General features: G+C 36.3%; 1 protein-coding gene across 1 annotated transcript; it reads right to left on the bottom strand.

The window, feature by feature from the left end:
* Positions 1 to 454: 454 nt before the first annotated feature.
* Positions 455 to 21,404, bottom strand: LOC121430495 (choline transporter-like protein 1). Its single transcript, XM_041627778.1, has 18 exons — positions 21,148 to 21,404; positions 18,446 to 18,510; positions 15,614 to 15,718; positions 14,561 to 14,703; positions 13,174 to 13,401; positions 12,503 to 12,581; positions 11,185 to 11,248; positions 10,135 to 10,293; positions 9,683 to 9,753; positions 8,086 to 8,205; positions 7,540 to 7,665; positions 6,308 to 6,468; positions 5,829 to 5,915; positions 5,268 to 5,383; positions 4,778 to 4,944; positions 4,246 to 4,338; positions 2,249 to 2,341; positions 455 to 1,381 (listed from the first exon to the last, which is right to left on the bottom strand). The coding sequence occupies exons 2-18, from the start codon at positions 18,485 to 18,487 to the stop codon at positions 1,304 to 1,306; spliced, it is 1,932 nt and encodes a 643-aa protein (XP_041483712.1). The 5' UTR covers positions 18,488 to 18,510; positions 21,148 to 21,404; the 3' UTR covers positions 455 to 1,303.
* Between the last annotated feature and the right edge of the window lie 2,946 nt (positions 21,405 to 24,350).

Genomic DNA, 24,350 nt, shown 5'->3' with positions numbered 1-24,350 from the left:
CAGCACTTTGGATTGATCCAAAATATAACACACAATAATTACAAAGGGTGCAGAGTTTACAATTTACTAACAATTTTTGAACGGGATTCCCAATAAATTTAAAAGTTGCTCTTACTTGGTTGCTGCATATCAAAAACAAACACACGATATCTTAATAAATCGACATAAGAGTCTGTACAGAAGAAATTGACAGGCATTTTATAATATTTGAAAATCGAACTGTAGTTGAGCCTCGATTATCTGTTAAGCATTCCCTTAATTTGGGAGGGAGCTCATGTTTTGAATTGTAGGTCGAAGAGCATTACATAATGAGGAGAGTTTCTCACGTTTTTTTTAATAACACAAATAATGTAGTTTCATACACTTAATATATGCACAGATAAAAAGGTATAAGCATGGACGGAATATGCATGCACTCAGTTGTTCTCAGGCTGCCAGAGTGGCTATTTAAAAAAAATAACAATTTATTTCAAATATTGTATTTCTGGGGCCCGACTTCCTGGGTGGTTGGAGTGCACGCGGACCACGTTTTATTACCTCATCAGTCGGGACAACTCTTAAGAGAGAGAGCCCTCGAAATATTAAAATGATAATTTATAAAGACGTTTTAAAAAGTGTTTTTCCAAGGAATTTGTATGGAAACTCTTCACTAATTTTCGCTTCTATTATGCGCAAGTAAAAAGGGTAGTTTGATTTATTTTTAGGTACTTATAAGGAAATTAGAACTGTGTTATAGACCATGAAAACAAGGAAATTGAACTCGTGTACATTATACAGAAATGTAAAAATATAAATTCATCGCATGAATCAGTTCGATTCGCCCTTACAAAGCGAATTGAATGCACAATAATTTGGTTGAACACACACAAACAGCAAGTACGAAAAATATTTCAATTCAATTCGCTCTAAGAAACATGGACGGAAGTGCTCAATTTATTGAAGAAAACCCCCAAAATAATACTTAAGTTTTATAAAGAATATGTATATAAGCTTGTTTAGAATAGTATTTGCGTCTAATATTTGTAATCGTAAAAAAATAACATGTCATACTCGTTCTTTTACTTCGCACAGTACTAACTTTTAATTATATTTGTTTTTAATAAAAGAGGCAAGAATTTCAGCAAATTACATGTCCTTATATCCTTCTTTATTTGGTTTCATGAGCAGAAATAAGAACAATGGAATATTCAAAATATCGTAATAGAAATTTTAATACACAATTTCATTTAATTTTATCATTTCATTAATGCTGTTAGCATGAAAGTGGTCTGCTTCAGAAGGATGATGATGATTTTGAAACGCGTTACTTTCCTTCTCTTCCTAAAGTGCCCTTGGCGGCATTGCTGACGGCCTGGGCTTTCTTGGCATTCTCTACAAAGCTCTGAAAGAGAGAAAGAGGGGGGGGGGGGGGGGGGAAGAGATAGCGATAAACTTAATAAATCAATATACATAAAAACATCATAACATCTCCAAAGCATGACTAAAAATTGATAACAATGGAAAGAGAAAGAAATGAAGAAAACCTAGAAAGAATAAAACACACTGGGCAGTAAAGGGAGGTAAAGAAGCTGAAGATTCATATGAAAGCCGGACATAGAAGAGGGATGCAATGGAAAGTGAAATATGAAAAACGAAACAAAGGCATATGGATTATATGGCAGGTTCATTTAGGACAAATTAATGTATGCTAAAAATATCGAAAACTGAGTTATGCAGAAGAAATCGAGTTAAAAAAAATCGTAAGTCAGATGTGATTAATCACCTTGGATTAGAAATAAATCTATAAGATTTTGGTGGCGGACTACTCCAAAGTTAGACTGAGGTATAATGTTGAGTTGTAATTCTAACAGCAATCATATCTTTAAATGCTAAAGCACAAACAACGTATCCATAATAATTGTGTATACAACTGGTGCTGAGAGAGAAAGGAGCCAGACAGGATGGGGTTGGTGGAGAGAGAGAATGGTAGGAGTTGGGATGACGACGGGGGCGTAGTCTACAACTATAGACCAACCATCTGCAGTGTGTGTATAACAGCTGATTCAAGAAGTCTGCATAGCAGACTAGGTCTACTGGAGCTGCAGATGTTCGCTCGCCCTTTCAGGCTGGTTTCGCAAACCAGCGCAGATCCCACTTCACGAGCCATTCAGATTCTGCATAGCAGACTAACGGGGGCGGGGGGGGGGGGTGGATCAAAAGTGTTGATGGCGTCACTGGCGTTCCATAGCCAAAAAAATGTGATATTTACCATCAGTTGTTTGCTCATGTAGTAAGGTTTCCGGATCCCGTCATTTCGCTCACTATCTTCACAGAAACACAGGAATAAGGTGTCAATCGCCATCTAAATTTGAATCAATTCATGAAATGCTACATTTATAATACTGTGAATGATGTTATGGACAATTTGAATTAGGCTGTTGGTCAATCATGTCAATAGTACGCCTGTAGTCCAGGCCGATGGACTGATAAAAGGGGGAACATTTTTTTTCGAATACGTTCAAGATTGACTTATACAGAACGAAACGTCTAAATATATTGGTCCCCACTCAATGAGTAAACAGTTCTTAATCAATTCAGTTCACTGCATTATTTTATTCATTTTATCTTTTAAAAACAATATTTCATAATAAGCACACATACACATCAATTATTTAGAAACAGGATATTACAATAAATGACATCAGAGGTAAAATAGTGCTAGTCTGTATTATAAACTAAAATGCATAGGTGGACGCTAAAGCCTAAATACCCCCCCCCCCTTATAAGAAAATTTCTAAAATGAGTAATTAAGATATGAGGCTATATTGCAAAAAGCGAACATTAAAGTTGAAAATATAAAAGGTAAAAGGGACAGAAAAGATGAAAAAATAAATGTATGCATGATTACAAGAATATCAAGATCATTTTCCAATTATACACATAAAGCATTTGAAAGTGAGTGGGCACACTTTTGCATAAAGAGTTTTTTGAACCGGTGATTTTCTCAATTTTGTTTATGATAGAATGATTACGTTCGGGGAATGCTCAAACTCAAAGTGGGTTTTTGCAATCAATTGGAAGGAAAAAATGTAACAAGTGGAATGCCTCTGGCCGTCTCACCTGCATCACGCGGTTCAATATAGCAGCAGTGCTGACTTTGAATACTACTCTAACTCACACAAGATGTTCAGTGATACATGGTTACTCTTATGTCCACTTTTTATGAACGAGACCAATAAACTTACAGAGATATGATGGTTATTCAACAAAAAACCCCAACATAGCCAAAGTTCATTGACCTTACATGACCTTTGACCTTGATCATGTGACCTGAAACTCGCACAGGATGTTCAGTGATACTTGATTACTCTTATGTACAAGTTTCATGAATCAGATCCATAAATTTTCAAAGTTACGATGGTAATTCAACAGATACACCCAATTCGGCCAAAGTTCATTGACCTTTGACCTTGGTCATGTGACCTGAAACGCGCACAGGATGTTCAGTGATATTTGATTACTCATATGTCCAAGTTTAATGAACTAGACTAATAAACATTCAAAGTTATGATGGTAATTCAACAGATACCCCCGATTCGGCCAAAGTTCATTGACCCTAAATGACCTTTGACCTTAATCATGAGACCTGAAACTTGCACAAAATATTCAGTGATGCTTGATTACTATTATGTCCAAGTTTCATGAATCAGATCCATAAACTTTCAAAGTTATGATGGGAATTCAACAGATATCCCCAATTCGGCCAAAGTTCATTGACCCTAAATGACCTTTGACCTTGGTCATGTGACGTGAAACTCATGCAGGATGTTCAGTGATACTTGATTAACCTTATGTCCAAGTTTCATGAAATAGGTCTATATATTTTCTAAGTTATGATGACATTTCAAAAACTTAACCTCAGGTTAAGATTTCGATGTTGATTCCTCCAACATGGTCTAAGTTCATTGACCCTAAATGACCTTTGACCTTGGTCATGTGACATGAAACTCTAATAGGATGTTCAGTAATACTTGATTAACCTTATGGCCAAGTTTCATGAACTAGGTCCATATACTTTCTAAGTTATGATGTCATTTCAAAAACTTAACCTCAGGTTAAGATTTGATGTTGACGCCGCCGCCGCCGCCGTCGCCGTCGGAAAAGCGGCGCCTATAGTCTCACTCTGCTTCGCAGGTGAGACAAAAACGAAGTACAATTTTGTAATAAAAAAAAATAGTTATAGCCTGCTGTCAATGCACATGTTACCTCATAAACTAATAGGAAGACATGACTGATGAAGAATGCGAAGATGGCGGCCAGTGCGATCGGGATGGCGTAGGAATTGAGATCCTCCCTTTCCTGTTTAAATGGGAATGAACAAAAAAAAGAGTACAAGAAGACAATGCCAACTTTCTTTTTAATGAATGTTTTATCCGAGCTAATTGCGATCATGTTTCGCCCTGAAGAAACTTGCCGGGGTCGAACTGCTTCCCTTCGGGTATCCGAATCATTAAATATAATAATGAAAAGTATGTTGATTGCAAGGACAATCATTATCGGTTAGCAACATGATCAAAATGGGAAGAAGAGAAAATACTGACGAAGAGAAGAGAGAAATTGCAAATTAAGAGAGAAAGAAAAATAAGGGAAGAAGAGCAGAAGAAAAAAACAACAAAGACGTTTTGCTTTTAAAAGTAATCCTTCTGCACAATACAGACGCACACACCCTCATACAAACACCATCACGCACACACACGCACACCCTAAATCAAATCTCTTCACGCACATTTAGTTTTACCTGTAGTAGCTGGAGGCCTATGACCACGACACAAGCAGTGACGGCGACTTTGCCAAGAAGGAGAAGGAAATCGCCCACGGAGTTGATGGCGGCCACTCGAAGAGCGTTGGAGACAAGCAGCGAAAAGGCCTTCTGCGCCGCCTTGCAGAAGTTATATCCGTAAATAGCTATAAAAATCCAGCATAAACAATGAAACATGAAGAATTATATGGTCAATGAGCAATTAAGTTAACTTCTTGAATATTTCCAAGGTAAAAATGCATCGGTGAAAGAATTCTAATAATTACATGATCAAGATCTTTCGAAAGACACCAAGTGAGAAATAGAAAAATTACATTCTATTTTTTTTCTTACCACATTCTAACCAGATTTCTTTACCAAAAGCCAGCAAGATTCACAAAATTCCAGTCATCTATCTACTGAAGTGTTATGTCGACAATTCGCATTCATTTAAAAATGGCATGATTGATAAATTCCGATGATCTTTTACCAATTTCGATGTAAGCGTTCCTGTTGATGTATCTCAGCACTTTCTCGAACAACCATAAGATACACTGCATGCACTTCAGGCAGTATTGGGCAGCCGCTGACTGAGCCCCTTTCAGCCTGCGAGGAGAGGTGTGAAACCAAAGCACAAAATGACCATGCAATCTGACACAGTTACGATGAGGAGTACCCAAGGTTATCTGCTATGACCTCTTTTGTTTGTCGATTGAAAAATTGAATAAATGAATGTGCTTTTAATGATGTTGTAATTCCACTAAGGTATAAGCCTATATTAATTCATTAATATGGGTGAAATGTGTACTTTGATATACTGATAAAAGGAGTGCCACAAGGTTGTCTGCTCGGGCCCCTCTTATTCGTTGATTCGCAAAATGCATATGAAGAATATGCTTTCAATTATGCTTGTAGATATCAGGAGGGCTTACAATCATTGAAAGAGTAGCACCAACATTGTAGATGTAGATATTACTTCTTGACAATAATGGCATTGAAGATGTCAGTCAGGCATACAATAGAGGTTGCAGATCTACATTGGATAACTTACTTTGACTGGATGTAACCAATGATGATGCGGATAAACATGATAATCGCAATGAGTATCGAACCAAAGGCGAGGGATCCAAGATGGTATCTGAGAAGTACAAAAACGCAAATGAAATTTTAAAACTACATTTCGAAGCAAGATATTTTTGTTATACAGTATATGTGTAAAATATTATGACCAAAAGACGTATTCTGTTTGTTTTTGTATGCTATGTTGTTAAGAAAGAAGGAAATGAGCAACTTCTGTATCTAATAACTAATCTGTTTCTGGTAAAGACGAAACTACTCATCGTTCGCCATTTCGATTAACAGTATTTGAAATATATTTTCATTCATTTATTAAAATGTATATTTTTTGGAAAATCACTCGAGCACAATTTTTTTTGGACCATGGTTTATCTTTATTTTGTTATCTGTTATCTACGTAGTCATTAGTTAGTTTAAGCTCTTTTCAGTTGCTCTTACCCCTTATTGTATTACCTTATAATGCGGCCAATGGATTTGAGAATGGGCATTCTAAGCAAACTCTTGTCTCGAGCAAAAAACCATTCTGCAACAGCGCCAGCTATGGTGCATTCTTGACAGGCCAATATGAACTGAGTCACCCAAAGGAGGCCGAAGATGAAGTACCAGCCCATGTACTGTAAATATTGAAAATAAAAAATGTTCTGACGTAAAAAAAGGTGTTATGAATTATGGGACTAGGAACAAATAGGGATAGCGAAGTTAACATGATTTGTAACGTATATGTGTCATTGTATATGACTAACGTGATTGATGGGGATGGGGCAGACATTCAGTAATAATTCATTCTTCTTAAAAGAAATTAAAACGAGGATCTGAAAAATAACATTTCAAATTCTAATGGGCTTCCATCAATGTGTTGAATCTGTTCGTTAATAATTCATTGTTCAATAAACTCGAAGACTTTGAATTCATCACAAACTTGTCAAAGCCCTTTTGGCAAATATTCGTTGCAAATTATTGCCTACGGTGTTTCATTTATTTCTTGTTGGAACTTTCTCTCAAAATTTCCGAGCAGATTATTTGACTTTAGTTTTGGCATTTAATCCTATTCTAGTGTGGTTCAAGGTTTATCGACAAAATACAAATCAAGTACATGTATATAATTATTGTGGAGGTAACGTGGCCGAATGGTTTGAGGCGCCTGACTATAGTATGGAAAGTCCAGGGTTTGATCCCCGGCCGCGGCACCTATGCCCGTGAGCGAGGCATTTAATCGACGATGCCCTTTCATCCTGCATTCAAATAATGGAAATGCTATACGCATTCTTGGTAACTAGAAAAAAGACGTATAACATACTACTTTATCTTTTTTAATGTACAAGTGATATACTTCACCTTTGAGAAATAGAGATGAGTGTATGAAGTCAACTTCGGGCCTTTTCACACGTGAATCTTGAATCATCATTGTAATGACGATTGCTATTGTAATCGGGACTGTGATTAGCGTTCGTGATTCTAATCATGTTCTAGTTTGGTTTCACACGTGCTAAATATTCGTTATTAGCCTTATTTTTCTATTTTGCACTGGAATCATCTTTCAAATTACGATTTTTTGACCGTTTGAAAGGGCGGTTCGTCACTGCTGAAACACGATAGATATCTAGCATAAAACTGATATTTTTCAGGGGGAGGGGCATATTTTCCTGAGGAAAAATTTGACAAGCAAAAAAAAAATGGCACTATACCTTCGAGAAAGAATCTTTAACATACTGAACGAGACCGTCGGGTGTAGCCTGGGGCTGACCAGCCGTAGCGATGAAGAGATAGACGTATACCCAACCAGCACAGAAGGACAACAAGAACACGCTGGTCTGTGAAGGGGAACAATGACATGAAGATACAGTGTAATAATAATGGAACAATAATTCCTATCTAATTCGAATAATTCATATCTATAATTACTGCAAAGTTAAATACTATTTAACCCCCCCCCCCTCCTCCCCCATAGTAGTATTACTTGGATAGAGGTGGATTTGGCTATAAAGAGAAAGGGGGAAGGGAGGGTGAGGTGGGTTGGAGAAGGAGAAATTGACAGAGAGAGAGACAGATAGATAGATAGATAGCAAGAAACAAAGATAGAAATAGATACATAAAGAAAGAAGAAAAAAAAAGAAAGAAAGAAAGAATGAATGAAAGAATATCTTTTTTCGGGAAATCAATATTTCTGTTCCACAAGATGCTCGATCTAATGACCATCTAGACGATTTGATTGAAAGGCATTGCATCCTTACCCATAGAGGTTGCATGAGAAGTAAAGGCATGGCCCCGATCGCTTTTCCCGCTTCTTTGAAGAGGGTCACAACCAGAGCGATCCGCTTGAACATCACCAGAAGAATCAGCAAGAAAATCACCTAAAAATACAACAACAACAACAACAAAACAGAAAATTTGAGAGAATTAGGAGAATTAGCAGCCTAATAGGTTTATTTTCAATTGGTATAATGCCAATTCGTCTACTATCATTTGGTCTACCGTCAGTTTTTTCACTATCTACAGGGTCTAACCGCCATTTTGTCCGATTCCCATTCCGTCTAATAACCAGTTTGTCCAATAGCCATTTTCTACACAGCAAAAACTGTGGTGTTAACCGGTGTACATAGAGGACCACACCAGTTATTTTACACCGATGTTAAATTGGTGGTGTTAGTTTTACACCTATAGGAGTTCTTACAACACCTATGGTAGTTACATTTACACTCTTTGGTGTTATGTTCAATCTCTAGGGTGTTATTTTAACACCTCAGGGTGTGGTCCTCTATTAACACCAATTGGTGTCAGTTTTAACACCACAGTTTTTACAGTGTACATACATAATTTGGTCTGATTGTTAATTTGGCAAAATGAAGGAAAAGAAAATGGGTATAAGACCAACTGGTTATGAGACGAAATTGTCATAGACGAACTGGTGATTAGACAAAGTGACCAAATGGTTATTGGACCAAAATGGTTACACGAAATGTTGACAAAATGGAAGAGTAAATAAAAGGTAGCCTATATGTAATAAGTGGGCGAGGTGGGAAAGGACGAAATGGCATTTTATCGCATAACAATCCTGATGTGTCTCTTAAAATGCGATGGAATATTTGTTATTTTTTCATACTACTCGCTCAATTCCCAAAATTACAGGCGTGTCATTCGTCGTCGAGAAATGGATGTGGTGCGCAAATTGCAGTTGGGGTGTTTTCTTAAGACATTTTCGTCTCCCCCTTTTGTTCCGATCACAGGAAACCCGGTTTTAACACTACATACGCATAGGACTTGTATTTTTCACAATATCACTCGAATTTAAAAAAGATGAATTAAGTACCGTCCAAGGAAAAATAAAGGAAAATCAAGTTCTTTCCCATAGCAAGAGACGATCCTCAACCGTAAGTAGCCAAATATTGCTGTACACACGCGTGACCAAGAAATTTCCAAACAACCCCTAAACGAGTTTTTCTCTGTGTGCAAAATAACCCCCTAAACAAGTTTTTTGCGGGTTTTTTTTTTGCACGTTTTTGCCCCTAAACAATTTGTCGCCAAAATATGACCCGGGCCGTAAGCGCGAAGATTGTCCGATTCTACCACGCTAACGAGTTGCTGGAGTCATTGAAAATAATTACGATTTCTGTTCATGAATATTCATGCTATTTCAGACGTTTGAAAGAAAATGTTGTAGAAAATATGTAGACAAACACGAATAGCGGGCGCAGTGGGAGGGAATGGGCGGGGCTCGATTGAGTTCTCCATTTGCCTATTGTAGAAAGAGTCACAGTCAAACGCAAATCAGAAATCAAAAGTAACTTCAAGTTCATCCAATCAGAAGCGCTCCTTTACTATAATACTTACAGCCACAGCTGAAGCGATGCTGGCATATATCATCATGGTCTTCAGGTCCCGTTTATCCTTTTCAAGTTGCACTGAAATTTCAAGAGATTGTAAAGACAATAATAATCATGTGGCTAAAAGGGCATTCAGATCTTTTAAACCAACGACAGCTACTCTGTCTGTAGTTATGCTTGAAGTAAATGCGATCATGTCACAATGGATTACAGTGAACCAGAAAGATGGCCTATATCAATATTGTGAAAGATTAATAAGATGAATCATATATATTATTCTTTCTCTGAAAATGCATCTATTATTCTATTATATACTAAGATACTTTGTTCATACTGTTTATGTGCTGTAGGAAATGTAACAAAGATTAACTGTTTCTCACTCATTTCTTTGTCCTTTCCATTTCCATAAGATTTTAAAAAAAATATGTATATTTTGAGCAACAAAATGATTAGATTTACATTCGGCGGGTGTTTCTTGAAGTGCGGCTCTGGCTATATACCAGGAGTACCAGAGGTAGCCAGATCCGCCCATGCTACCCACGATGGACCCGAACACCATGGTCCAGATGATAGGGCCAGCAAGGAAACGAAGGAGGATGACGACCGCGATGGAAAGTCCTGGAGGAGAAAAAAAAGATGAGGCAAAACAATCAAGTAAAGGGATTTAGGGAGGGAAAAATATTAACAGACAGATAAAAAGACAAATGATTTAGATATATATCGAGAAAATCTGATAAAGAAATTACCTAATATATACAATTCATATACGACTTATCGCCTTTACAATACTAACAAGAACAGATAGACAGGTAGACAAGATAGATTTACAGATAGGTAGAAAGGTAGATAGATAGAGATATAGATAGATAGATAGATAGGTAGGTAGGTAGGTAGGTAGGTGGATAAAGAGAGGATGGGAAAACACGAACAGATGATGGCATAATGTTTTTTCATTCATATAATTCAGGTAACATCATGATTATTCAGTTAATAGACCAACCTCTGTTTTTTATGATCCTGTTTCTTTCTTCTTCTTCTCGTCATGTTTTGCCGTTTTAATTTAATTTTTATTCCCACTTCTTCATGGGATTGAATGCCCCACCACGGTGGCACCGCCCCTTAATTAAAAAGTATCTTTAATAGTTTCACATGGAGAAAAGTTTTAGATAAGAACTAGGTCAGCATAATTAGTGCTGCTCCTCGACGCAGGACGGATGCAAGAACATAGAAATCTATTTGTCAAACACCCTCAATGACAATGAACAACTGTAGTCTTTGTCGAATATTGGAGAATAAAAACATCACTTTCCTCCCGGACTCTGGAACAACAACATAATTTTGCAAATTTTCATCAGCTCCAAAACTGACGATGAAACCGTTGTTGCGGTTCGTCGATTGTTGACAAAGACCTCCCAGGTGCTCTTTGTCATTTGGCGGAAATTTTCATGATATACAATTACTGTGTTCTTGATTCCGTAGCGGATATCGGTGCGAAAATGTTTATCTTACCAAAAGCGATGAGACAGAGGTATACAATCTCTTTCCAGGACTTCTCGATGTCGGCGAGGGCGCTCTGTATAATGAAATATCAAATCAAACAATAGATGCATATAATAATTAAAACAATCACACAAACACCGCAATTAGTGAACAAAACAATGCTATATAATCATGAAAATATAAACAATGAAAGTCGAGTGAATAATCTATTTTACTATCAAATGACGTAGAAAGGATAATACACGATTATGTTATGTCGCTGATTTTCGGAAGCAGAGTATTTCAAGCGACCTGGTGGGTGTTTCATAAAGCTGTTCGTAAATTAAGAGCGACTTTATAGTGATGATCCTGGCTGATGATATTTGTATCTAAATAAATAGAGTAACATTTGATCACAGAACAAAATGCTGGAAATTTCATCAAAATTGGATAACAAATGACAAAGTTATTGAATTTCAAAGTTTATCAATATTTTTTGTGAAAACAGCTATATACACATCGTCATGAATATTCATTAGGTGGGCTGATGATGTCATATCCATCATTTTCTTTTTTTATGTCTTACATGAAATCATAATTGTTTCATTTTTTCATACATGTGTAAATGACGTGTCTCCATTATGATGACAAAAGTTGCGGAAATAGATAGCTAGTGCACTTAATCAGTTGTCAATCCAATTTTTTTTAGTTTTTGGTAGAATTTGTTTTAATAAACCTAATTTCAAATGATAAAATACGAAAGAACAAGTGGGGATATGACATTATCAGCCCACCTAATGAATATTCTTGAAGACATGCCTAAAACTGTTTCACCGGAATGATGGAAATCTTTGAGATTCAATAACTTTAATATTTGTTATCCGATTTTGATCAAATTTTCAGCATTTTGCTTTGTGAATTTTACTCTATTTATCGAGATATAGATATCTCCAGGCTGGAGCACTGTCACTGCTCACTTTCATGCTTATCGCTGTAATTATTACAATAAATAATTATATCAATTTTCTCATAATCTGTTCATTGAATTATTAAAGTTTTGTTACCAATTTTCTTAAACCGTGCCATTTTCCATTTATCATCAAAATCATTTTCCCTATTGTATATTCATAATCTTTTACCAGAACCTAAAAGGCAAGTCTACCATAATAAAAGGAGAAAATATCATAACACAACGCTATTCTCTCTCCTTCGTTCGTCATTACTGCAGATATGATTTGTTTTTATTCCATTGTTAAGTATTCTCATTATCTGTAAATATGAAGATTTCTTAAATTTGTTAATAAAAAAGAAAATGGACATCTTTAATAAAGTATTAAATGAGAGTTACCTGAATAATGTCGTTTTGTAGCAAAGACGAGGCAATTCCTATGACGTCAGAGCGAATGCATCGAAATAGGATGGGCTTACTATACAGAGAAACGACAATAATTGATATTAGTAAAACACAAGAGGAGATCAGAAAAATGTACCTCACTTCACGTCACTGCTGTGGAAATAGGATTAGAGAACATAAATTATTCAAAGCTTTCATACCCCTTCTTGAGAAAATCTGCACATAAAAAGGTTACCATATCGATGCCATTAAAGATGCTTTTGATACAAGACAAACGCAAATTTAATGGAAATCTGCTGACTGTGAAGTGTGATTTTGGAAGAAAAATAAGTAAATAAAAATCTACATTGTTTTTGTGTTTGGGTGTGTTATGAAAACAGAAACTACTCATGAGTATTACTGAATTGATAAAATGTCAATATTTTGTGGTAAAATAAATATATATAAGTCTAAATAGCCAAAACATATGTATGAAACCCCCATACAAAATATTTCATTAAGTAAAAAGGGGGTAAAATAAAAAGGATAAAAAAAATTATAAAAATAAATGTTGAAAATGACCAATAGAATGAATAAAAACGTATATCAAAATATGATAAGACTAAAAAAAATGAAATAAAGCAAAATGTTAAAATGACAAATAAATGGTAGATTTTTTTTATCACCTTGCTGCGATGGGCGTTGATGGACAATCTTTCAGTCCCCCCTGTGTGGCGTGTATGTAATCATCGACCTTCACATTGTACGTACATAGTTTGGTGATGTTGTTGATGGCGAGGTCGTGCAGGTCATCGAGATCGAACACCGTCTCGTTGTTGCATCGGGAAACACAAAGCCGTTTGGAACGTGTTTTGAGTTTCGACATCGCGATGTCGTCAAAGAAAAATACATAACTGCAGGAAAAAAAAGAGAAGAAGAAACATTTATCAAGAACGATGGATATCTGTTTTGATTTTGAGAAAATTTTAGTTGTATTGTGTAAGCTTACAGGGGTCTTAGGCTAAGTATCCTTTGAATATTGAAAATTGTCTATACTTCCTAAACTGTAATACTTCTATATACTTCTTTAAGGATTTTTTTAAAATCTAAGTTTCTATAAACATCAATTAAGGAGCGCAAGCGCTGATATTATGGCCATCCCAGAAGACATGAATCTTTGCAAAAGAAAAATCATAGAGGGAAGAATTGAAGGTAGAAAAGGAAGGGGACGTAAAAGAAAAAGCTGGCTTAGAAATATTGAAGAGATGGCAGGCAGAAAGATAACAGAATGCTGCAAGATAGCACTAGACAGAGACAGCTGGAAGACCATGACATCAAACCTTTTTAAAGAGATGGAACAGGTCAGCGGTAAGGTAAGGTAAGGTTTTTGTTTTGTTTCTTTATGTTATTTTAATGTGCAATATTCAAATACCATGCACTAACAAAATATAGGTTTGACACGAGTATGAAGGATTTTCTTTTCTTTAAGCTGACATTAGGGTCCAAAGAATAATGTGGAAAGTCTTTAGCCTATACAGCGGAAGATCTTAATTTTCATATAACAAAAAAGGGCTGTTAATTAAAAAATCGGACTAAGAAAATGAAAAGAAAGAAAAAAAAAGAAACATAATTGGCATCACGGTACCAAGGGGGCGCTATTTGTTTCGTCAGTACTTGTGTACCCGACGCGAGAGGGCAGTATATACCGTAAACACTAACTTTTACATGCATACGGCTATGCGAATTACGATATATTTTTTTTTCATTTAGTTGGACTCATGGCCACAGGATATATCGAAATTTCCGACACATGGATCAGCTAGACTTGTTAATTCAGACGACGCGCTAACGTGAGCTCACTGCATTCAAGCGTATTGACGAAGGTTCGAATCTCGCATTGAACACCTTTTTTTATTTATTACAAATGGAGGCAAGACTCTGGAAAAAAGTCCAAGATTACCATTAATCTGATTTTAAATGCTCCGAAACGGCCTGGAGCAGAAGTACTGACGGGAAAAAAAATCGCGGGCGGGGCACAGGGCCCATGACCCAAGATACGCCAGGAATACTCACGGTCTATCGGTCATGTCCATCCCGGATAGAGAAACATTCTCAATCGGATTGTTCTTCTTGCCACAGACATTACCATAGCTATCATCTCCGTATATTAACCTGTCCGGATTACCATCCCGAAGGGCCAGGTATGTTACGTATCCCTGAATAATGGGAAAGGGTGTGAGAGGGAGAGGAGAGCAGGCAAGAGAGAGAGAGAGAGAGAGGGGGGGGGGACGTGGAGGGAAAGGAGGAGGAGGACACACAGAGAAGGGGGAGGTTAAGAGAAAGAGATGAATAATGTAGAGGGGGGAGAAAATAAGCCCAGGATAAACAATTAGAGAAACGGTCTTCTTAGACAACAATGGCATTATCTTCAAAGGAGAGGAAATTAAACAATTATTTTATCATTTTTTTTTAATTGACTGCGAAAGTTTTCAGAATAGAAACACAAGTTTCAGTTTTTCGTTGAAATATGGGTTTGTGTTGAACATGTTGAATGTATATCCTACTTTACCCCATAGTATTATAAAACGAAAGAAAATGATTTAAAGAGAATATACAAGATAGAGGCCTATAATAGTTGGTAAAACAGACAAACAAAATCCCCAACCTCAAATTTTAAATAATATTAGAAGCCTAAAAATAATTAATAATAATTATAATGGGATATCATCCTTAATTATTATGTCAGAATCTATCACAAAATAACAGCTTAAAATTTGTGTTCATTCGTTTCGTTCGGTCGTGACCTTCTTTTTGTGTTTGAAATTTTATACCAGCTGCCACTTGCCATTACGCGACACTCTTAAAATGTGGGGCAGCATACTGTCCACACAAAATTGGTTTGAAAAATGTTTCCAACTCTGGGTAGTTTTCAACCAGTGCTGTGTAATTCTCACCCAAAGCACGCATTATTGGTTTAAAACTACCCAGAATTTGATAAAATTTTAACCAATTGTTGTGTGGGCAGTATATTGCCCAACATTTTAAAGAATGTACTCATCCATATATATAATTCTTAGATCACTTTACGGTATGGTCTTGTAATGTTCCCAAGTTGCACGTACTTACCATACCACCGAGGAATGCAAGGAAGATAACAAGACATGGAATATCACGACAGCTCCTATCTGATAACGGCCCATCAAAATCATCATCAACTTGAACCGATCCATCCTTATAGAAAGGAAAGATAAAGGGGCTATGACTTTATGGAAACAGAAATATTTTAAAATCATAAGTTTTATCATTTTATTATTGATATCATAAAATAAATTATTATTTTCAATTTTATCAAGATTTTCTTCTTTTTTTCAAAACACTGGCACCAACAATGTGAACAATGTGACAAAAGCATTTCCATTCATTATTTGATATAGGCCATGTAAGGCCCCGTTGGACCATGAGGAAGAACAGAATCATATATCAATGGCTTTGAATAGAGTGATTCATTCATAATCATTACTTTTGAGTAAAATATGATATGTTAAATGTGCACTTGCAATTTGTTTAATTGTGTATAAATACTTTATGGGTTATAGATGGAAAATAATACCAAACCAAACTAAACCTACTGTGTAAAAAGATCACTTTTTTAAAAAAAATGCCTTCCTCTCACGCGCAGGTGCCGTGCCCGAAATTGAACCCCGAACTTTCATGCGTGTATTCGGGTGGCTAACCACTAGATCACGGCATCTCAACTTACCGTATTCGCGGTTTTCGTATTAAAGTTCTGCAATAATGATTACCATACAAAATGATCAAACTAAATCAAATAATAGTGATGGATTACCGTATTAGGATATTTTCAGCATTATAGGAGGGCTTATATGCCCCTATGAGAGAGACGAACCATAAATATTTTTCGATAAATTTCCTTTCCTCTTTTTCTTTCGATTTTCATTTCTCCTCACTTAAGATAATAGAGGAGCTCGCTCATACAGACTGTGCATGAGCATTCTACTTTTGTATAATTGTATAAAATAGGCTATTTACAAACAAATCTATATATTTGAAATTATATAATCTTGTAATTGTTTTTGGATTTTTGTTCACGAGAGATTACATATGTTTCTGACATTCCATTGTGCTTGTACACTATTTTCTCATCCATTTTGCATACTTTCTTGGAAATTAGATTGAGCAACAATTTAGTTTATCAGGATGTTAATAAATATTTATTAATGACTTTTAATAACCGGGACTATAGTTTCTTTCAGTACGTTTTCCATTTCTTGCTGGTCTTCGACAATAATATGCGTTTTGTATTTTTATTCAAGATTACAATTATTTCAATTTAGAATTCGAACCAACTTGCAACTTCAGTTGATTAATTTTCGTGAATAATAACGCAGAACTCTTTATATTGCCTTTGGTGAAGTATCCGTTGGCCTATCGTTTTACAAAATAAACATATATCGAATGTCGTCTCTATCTTGAAAATACATTGTCTGATTGTACTCACTTTCTTATTCGGCGAACTTGCCCGACCTTGTTCAATTTGTTGTGAATTTTTCGCTGGTTCAGGTTTATTTTCCGGTTCTTCCGATTCTGTTTCCAATACTCCACCCATTTTAAATGTAAAAAATTACGTTAATCTTGCAGTATCAAAAGTTTTCTTCAATTCAGCACTTGCATGTTTTATCTATTTATTTTTTTCTCTTTATTTTATTGCTTGCTCTTCTGGGGTAGGTTGTTTGTTTGTTAAGCTTTATGTTGTGTCTGAATGTATGGCAGATTTGATCATTGCATAACATTTTGTTGCTACGAGATTCGCAATGCTGCGCATCCTCAATACTTGCTAATCCTTTCGGCGAATGAGAATGGATGAGCGCGTGTGACGTAATAAAAAGTATTCATTTTTGCTGCGCAGTGCACCGAACGCGCACTCTCATCACAATCAGTTCTAGGGGGTGTTGAAAGAAAATATTTGAGATCAATCGCAAACATTCTTTTGCAATTTTAGAGTTGATTGATCATTTTTTTAACTATAGCAATCAGATTATACTCCTTGTTTCATGGAGCAGATAAGCAATCAACCGCAAATTTGCCATTCATTGCACGGCATGTGCTTAATTTCGGGAATGAAAATAGACTTGCGATTGATCGCAAGTTTCTTGCAATGCTCCATTAGAAATCACAAACACAAACGATTCAGTCAGGGAATCAATACCAAAATGGGCGTCGATTCTGATGGGGGGGGGGGGGTGGGGCGTCCATGTCCGCCCCCCAAAAAAAAGATGGGGGGGGGGGGTTGAGAAGCAACCCATTTGGAAAATGTCATCCCCTTCTAACCTTGAAAATTTTTTTAAAGAAATCGCATAAAAGCAATCGATGGATTCGAAAAAGAAAATTATATCAAATTCACTTTTGCACCTCCCTCTCAAAAAGCTAGGTTAGTTCACTTTGGACAGGGAGGGGGAAAAAAGAAGAGAAGATAAAATTGCAGAAAAAAAGACGACATGAGAAAATGCCCACCCAAAATATTCTTTTGTTGTTGTTTTTTTTATTACGTAAGCGCTTTGTTTTTTTATCATCATTATTATAATTATTATTATTGTTTAGTTCTTATGGTATCAGAAAAATACTGACATCCCATTTTGGGCGCAAAAAAAAAACAATCGTAAGGCCCGGTCCCACTGCACTTATGGATGCAAAGCTGATATTCAAATATAACACGTTAAAAAAATATATTGACATCCTTTGGAAAACGCGCTACCCACTATATCCAAGTCCGCTCTTTACCGTTATGCTTTCACAAAATTTTCACGAATTTTGTCAATTTCTTGAGCGGATAAAAACGGGCGGAGCCACTCCGAAATTTTGCTCGTCCGCTGTGTCCTTTATAAATACAATTAGCGCCATCGGCCAGTGGGAACAGACCTTAACTGTGGCAATACTCACATTGAAAGGACGCACACGGTTTTGGCCACCACAACAGCTCATGTTTCTTCATGCTTATCCGTGTTCTGAATGAAGTAAAAATATAATGCATAAATCGAGGCGATATAGAATAGAATATATCATAATTCTGATATAATACGACAAAAAAGTCCCGAGAATTGTAAATGACACCTTTCATAAACCCAATTATGCGGCTAATAGCACCATAATTTGGTCGTAAAATTGGAGGAGGACCAGAGTTATCCGCATTGTTTTGATGCTGCTATTATCCGCATAATAGCAGCATCGGGACAAGATTTTGAGTTTATGAACGCATTTCCAAATAATGCGGATAATTGCCATGGTGCGGTCACAAGGTCACCCTTTTCCAACACAACCGCATCGGAGGGGGCGTGTCCAGTTGTCATGACGATTATCCGCCTTTTTTCAGGACGGGCGCTCGTAAAAATAATGCGGCTTATTTTCGGAGTTTGTGAACGCAATTTTTATTGAATTATCCGCATTACTCTCTTATATAGGCGGCTAATTGGAGGACAGGTTTATGAAAAGGGTATAAAAGAGGGAAAACCCCTCATATAGTCTGCAGGTACAGACCCTGACCAACAAGTGGGTCTTCACACAAAGACTAAATCTTGCTGTTTCAATCCTGAGGGAGAGGGTCTTCAGTAAACAAGGCATGATATAGGCTGCAATTCAGACCCTTAACTCGCGTGTACAGTGTTTGCAGAGCAGACTACCCCCCTCCTCCTCCACCCCCCCCCCCCTCCGCATGATCACATCGCATGAAACCACAAACATTTCGACGAAAGATATAATGCAATTACCAATGGTATACCAACAGTCGATTGGAGTTGGTTAATCGTTGGTGCTGTGCTTGTAGCATTGGCATGATTAGGGAAAATCCCCTTCCATCCATCATGTTTGAGACAGCTCGTCTGCACCCCCCCCCCCCCCCTCACCTTTTAGTCCGTCTCCCTCTCTATACTTCACTATTGACATTATGACATTACAGAACACCCTAGCCAATATCCATGATGTCAGGGGATCATTACAGAAAACAGCAGCTGGAGCGTCCCCGTAACCAAGACGACCAAAAATTCCTACATAATGCAATCCACATCCATGACCAGACTTTGTGATTTCCTGCTCCTTTCTGCAGGTGCCCGATGAGGCCTAGTCACACCAATGATACCGACTCCAAACCGACCGATGTCATTGGAAAAAATGCTATATATTTTTGATCGATCAGGAGTCGTTTCTTGGTGTGAGTGTAACAGCGTATGACGTTTATATTAGCCTGTCTTAAATAATTATGAAGTAAATCGACAGACGAAAATTATTTTCTATTTTTTTTCAATTAGTTCTTCGTCAATGATTTTGTACCTAAGTATACTATGCCAGAAATGAACACTGTTTGATATTTAAGCAAGTTGTTTAAGCTCATTAGTTGATTAAAGTTTCATACAGCAGGTTGTTTAAAAAAGTGTAAATAATAATTGATTAGACATTAAACAACTTGTTTTTAGAGTGATTAACTTAATACAGTACTAGAAATAGAAAAACAATATACGTTGGTTTTCATAATCCTCGAATTATCAAAATAGGATATTCTTTATTTATGAACTTGCAATAGTTGCTTGAAGGGTGCTTCACACTTTGACACTGTTCCAAAACTTTTTGACATCGCTGCCCTATCCTGAAATTTGAGTACAACCTTATGATCTAAATGCTTCTCTTTTGCCCTCCACGTTGCAAGTCGCTGGATGCTGGGAAAGAGGACTGTAGAGCTATATACTTGTCTAATAGAATTTTGAATTCACTTCCTTAATTTGTTTTACTATTAACAAAATGTAATGGTTAACGTGGAAAACGGATCACCAGATGTTGATTTAACATTTTATTGTTATTACTATTATTCTTATGAGTAATCTCTGATCAGGAGTTTCATTCATTCACGTTATTGGATTAAAAGTTTAAAACCCTGATACAGACAAAGATAATATTGAGAATCTCACGGGACACGTTCAGGGCTATCATGGGGACAATAAATAGGAATAAATTGCTCTCTTGTTCTGGTCCCTCGCAATAAATCATGCAATGATAAACCATGTAAACCCTTACTCTCAAAACATTGTCGTTCAATTTGAATATAGTTTTGTGTTTACGAGTGTGTATTATTAAACCACAAAAAACACCATCAGCATATCATCATCATCATCATCACCATCGTCACGATCACCATCATCATCATCATCATAATCATCATCATCATTATCAATGTCATCATCACCAAGATCACTATTTTCATCATCATCGTCATCATCATCATCATCACCACCACCTCTATCATCATCACCACCATCATCATCATCATCATCATCATCACCATCATCATCACCATCATCATCATGATCATCATCGTCATATCATCACCATCGTAACAAAAAATGAAATGTTAAATCAAAAACTGAAAGTTTGGAGGAGTGAAAACCTTTTCAAAATTGTTTATCAACCTTGCATAAAGCTGAATACAATAAGTGTTAAGTCGAACCATATACAAAAGTAAATGCAACTTTTAGACTCTTCCAACATTTAAATTGTCGATTTAACATTAAATGTTTTCAGAGTGTTCCAGATAAACCGCATTTTCTTACTACCACAAGAGTTGAGTCATAATAAACTCATCAATCGCATGCACTTACCAAGAGGAGAACAGCAATCAGACATGGCTTGAAAGAGTATAATGTTCCAATATATAGTATCAGCTTTAGGAGCCAAAGTCTTCTATGAATAATTAAGCGCAATCCTGTATTAAAACTGTATGGCTGCCTCCAACATCGCAATGTCACCTATTTCATGTACTTGTATTTTATAGTAATATGTCCCATGGCTTCGACGCAACAGATCTTTTTTTACTATGATACTGGCGGGTGAGGTCTAGACATCGATCAAGATACGGTGCAAGCATTCTACCTCCATGGTGCAAGCGAGCCTGCGAGAGGATCGTAGGCGAGCAAATTATGCCACAAATATGCTAATATTCTTTAAGTGGGTGGATATACACAGGACTTCATATATATTATGGAGTAACGAGGTGAAATAAAACCATCGGCAAGTCGCTCCTGTCTTTTAGTGTAATTCTCCCCTACAGTGTCCCCTCTTATTTTTAAAGCCCTGAATAAAGTGCCCATTTTACTCAAGGAAAATGCCCCTCATGAACGTGTATGCCCCTGTCACCTGAGAAGCCGACCTGTTTTATGTGTTAGCAAGTGCCATTTTTCTCCTATAGGACCTATCACTGCCATTTCCCCCCCAAAAAATGTCCCCTCACGAACATGTTCATGTGCCCCTTTCACCTGAAAAGGACCCATTTTTATGTGTGAGCAAGTGCTCCCTTAATTGCTTTCTAGTAATATTGACCCTTTTCGAATCATTGCCTCTTTTTAGTGCCCCTCACGAACGTGTTCTTTGCCCATTTCACCTGTATGGGAAGAACCCGTTTTATGCCGTTGGAATTAAGTAGATATCGAGAGAAAGAAACCGGAAAAAAAAGAAGAGTAAAAAAAAAGAAGAAAGAATGAAAGAAAGAAACAAAGAGGAAAAGAAGGAAAGAAAGAAAGAAAGAAAGTAAGAAAGAAAGAAAGAAAGAAAAATGAAAAAAAAGAAATAAAGGGGGAAAAACAAGAAAAAAAGGAAGGAATGACAGGAAGAAAAATGAAAAAGAAAGAAAGAAAAATATTTCAGAAGAAAAAAAAGACCGACAGATGGAAAAAAAGATAATGAAAGAAATGAAGAAATAAAGAACAAACTGAGGAATCACTTGGCGACCGAAATATGCACAGCTCGAGTACTGTATGAACTTTTCTACAACAGGTTTTTTCCCGTGAAACATGCCTGAGGCATTTTTTTGTACTGTGCATGTGAGCCAGAGTGGCCGTCATAGTCAGGCAGCATATGTCATGATTTACCGGCTACTTCGAAAAATTGGCTGAGTCTGATTTTTCACTTTCATGTGATTGGTGACATCACAAGGAACAATTTTCAACTTGGTGACTAATTTCTAATGGTCATCTTGACCATGTTAGGGGTCAAAATAAAGTCAATAGGGGTCAATTTTTTTAATTGGCTCTATTCTAAAGAGTGACACATCAAATTGTTTGTCTTGTTATACTGAACAAAAAATTGTACACAACTATATACTCTTGACCTCCCATTAAAAAGTTATGACCGGAAATGTCAAAGGTCAACGAACTTTCATTAAATAGCAAATTACACTGAAGGTGTTAAGAAAGCTAATTTTTCTGAGTTTTTATGCATGTGTGTACTTTTTTATTTTCGATTTTGATAAGTCCATCGTCAGAAGTCCTTATCCAGAAGATATAAAGGGTCAAGACAAGGTCAGGAAAAGGTCGAAAGGTCAACAAACTTTCATTGGAAGCCAAAATACACGTCTAAAAGCGGTTAGAAGTTAAGAAGTCTTATTTTTCGTGGGTTCTTTATTTTGAGTCTATATCTAAGAAGACATTATATATATAAAGGAGTCAAATGTGCTTATTTAGGAACAAAATAGATAAACAGATATAGACGTCGAATACATTCAGTGTGGTATCATCGTATTGCGGGAATACCTTGAAACGACTTGACAAACCCTATGCCCTTAAAATCTTATCATCAGTCTTCACGATGTGATAAGTGCAACCAGGGATTTTTTTTATTTAGGAATTCGAGTTTAATTCATTTTCAATTTACTAGTCTTTGATATGTAAAGAAGTACTTATTTCATTTTCTTTGTACAGAATATCTTAATTAACAGAAATTATTGTAATGTATTGGAGTATAAGTATAATACTGTTAACAGAATAAACACATCGATTTATCAGTGCTCCTAGCTCCTAAGAAAGATGCCTAACATTTAATTTGAATTATCTTGCGAATAAGATAATGAGGTTAGGATTGAGGATGATATGTTGGGCTCCAATTGCCCCTCAAGTATGATGGTTATATTATTTCTGACAAAGAAGCAACATCGTGTTGGCATATGCTCATTGTAGTCATGGGTGTCCATTATGCTGATGTGATATTCTGACCATTACTCGATCTCTGGAGTCAAGAAGGACTACACAATTATGGTGAATGTGCTGTTCTAAGCTTTTAACATTTTGTAAAGTGAAATTCAAGGATTTCGTGCATACTTTTGGTCAGTTATATTTATTGTTCAGTAAAAAGGCAAGTCTTCACAATTTCTGGGGGCAGCTGCCCCCCTTCCCGCTGCGGTATGGCCGTGGTTTACTTCAATGTCATTTGTGATTATTCTTTCTAGTAACATCCAGGCAATTCAGCGAGTAGAAAAAACAAGAACGAAAAAGAACAAAAACAAAATCTGCATCTGGTATTAAGTATAGTTTCATTTTGTATGCTCTGGAAAAACTTGATAAAATATTACAAGCCGTGTTAAAGACAGCACATATTCAGGAATGTGTAGTCCTTCTTGGCTATAGAGATTGAGTAATGGTCAGAATATTCAATTCAATTCAATTCAAATAAAACATTTATTTTCTTCCATGTCATTACATTTTTCGTAAACATAAATTCATACATAAATCAATTTGTTATAAGAAATATAAATATGTACATATTGGGTTTAAGGAAGAAGGCGTATACCCTAAAAGCTGAGGCTTGTGGCGGGATACGCCTGTAGACATAAATACAATACAATAAACAATACAAAGGAAAAAGGGCAGAGAAAGGAAAAGGAAAGGGAACAAGAGAGGGAGACGTGAGCGGGGAGGCGGGCATATGAATTACTAAATAAAATAGAATGCTCAACAAAATATCAGTGGGGGCAAACATAAATGCCGCAACAACAATTTGTCATGGTTCATGTTTTCATGTTTAAAGTCAAAAG

Source organism: Lytechinus variegatus, chromosome 17 (genome assembly GCF_018143015.1).
Source record: "Lytechinus variegatus isolate NC3 chromosome 17, Lvar_3.0, whole genome shotgun sequence".
In the NCBI taxonomy this organism is placed as follows: domain Eukaryota; kingdom Metazoa; phylum Echinodermata; class Echinoidea; order Temnopleuroida; family Toxopneustidae; genus Lytechinus; species Lytechinus variegatus.
This window is presented reverse-complemented; position numbering and strand designations above follow the sequence as displayed.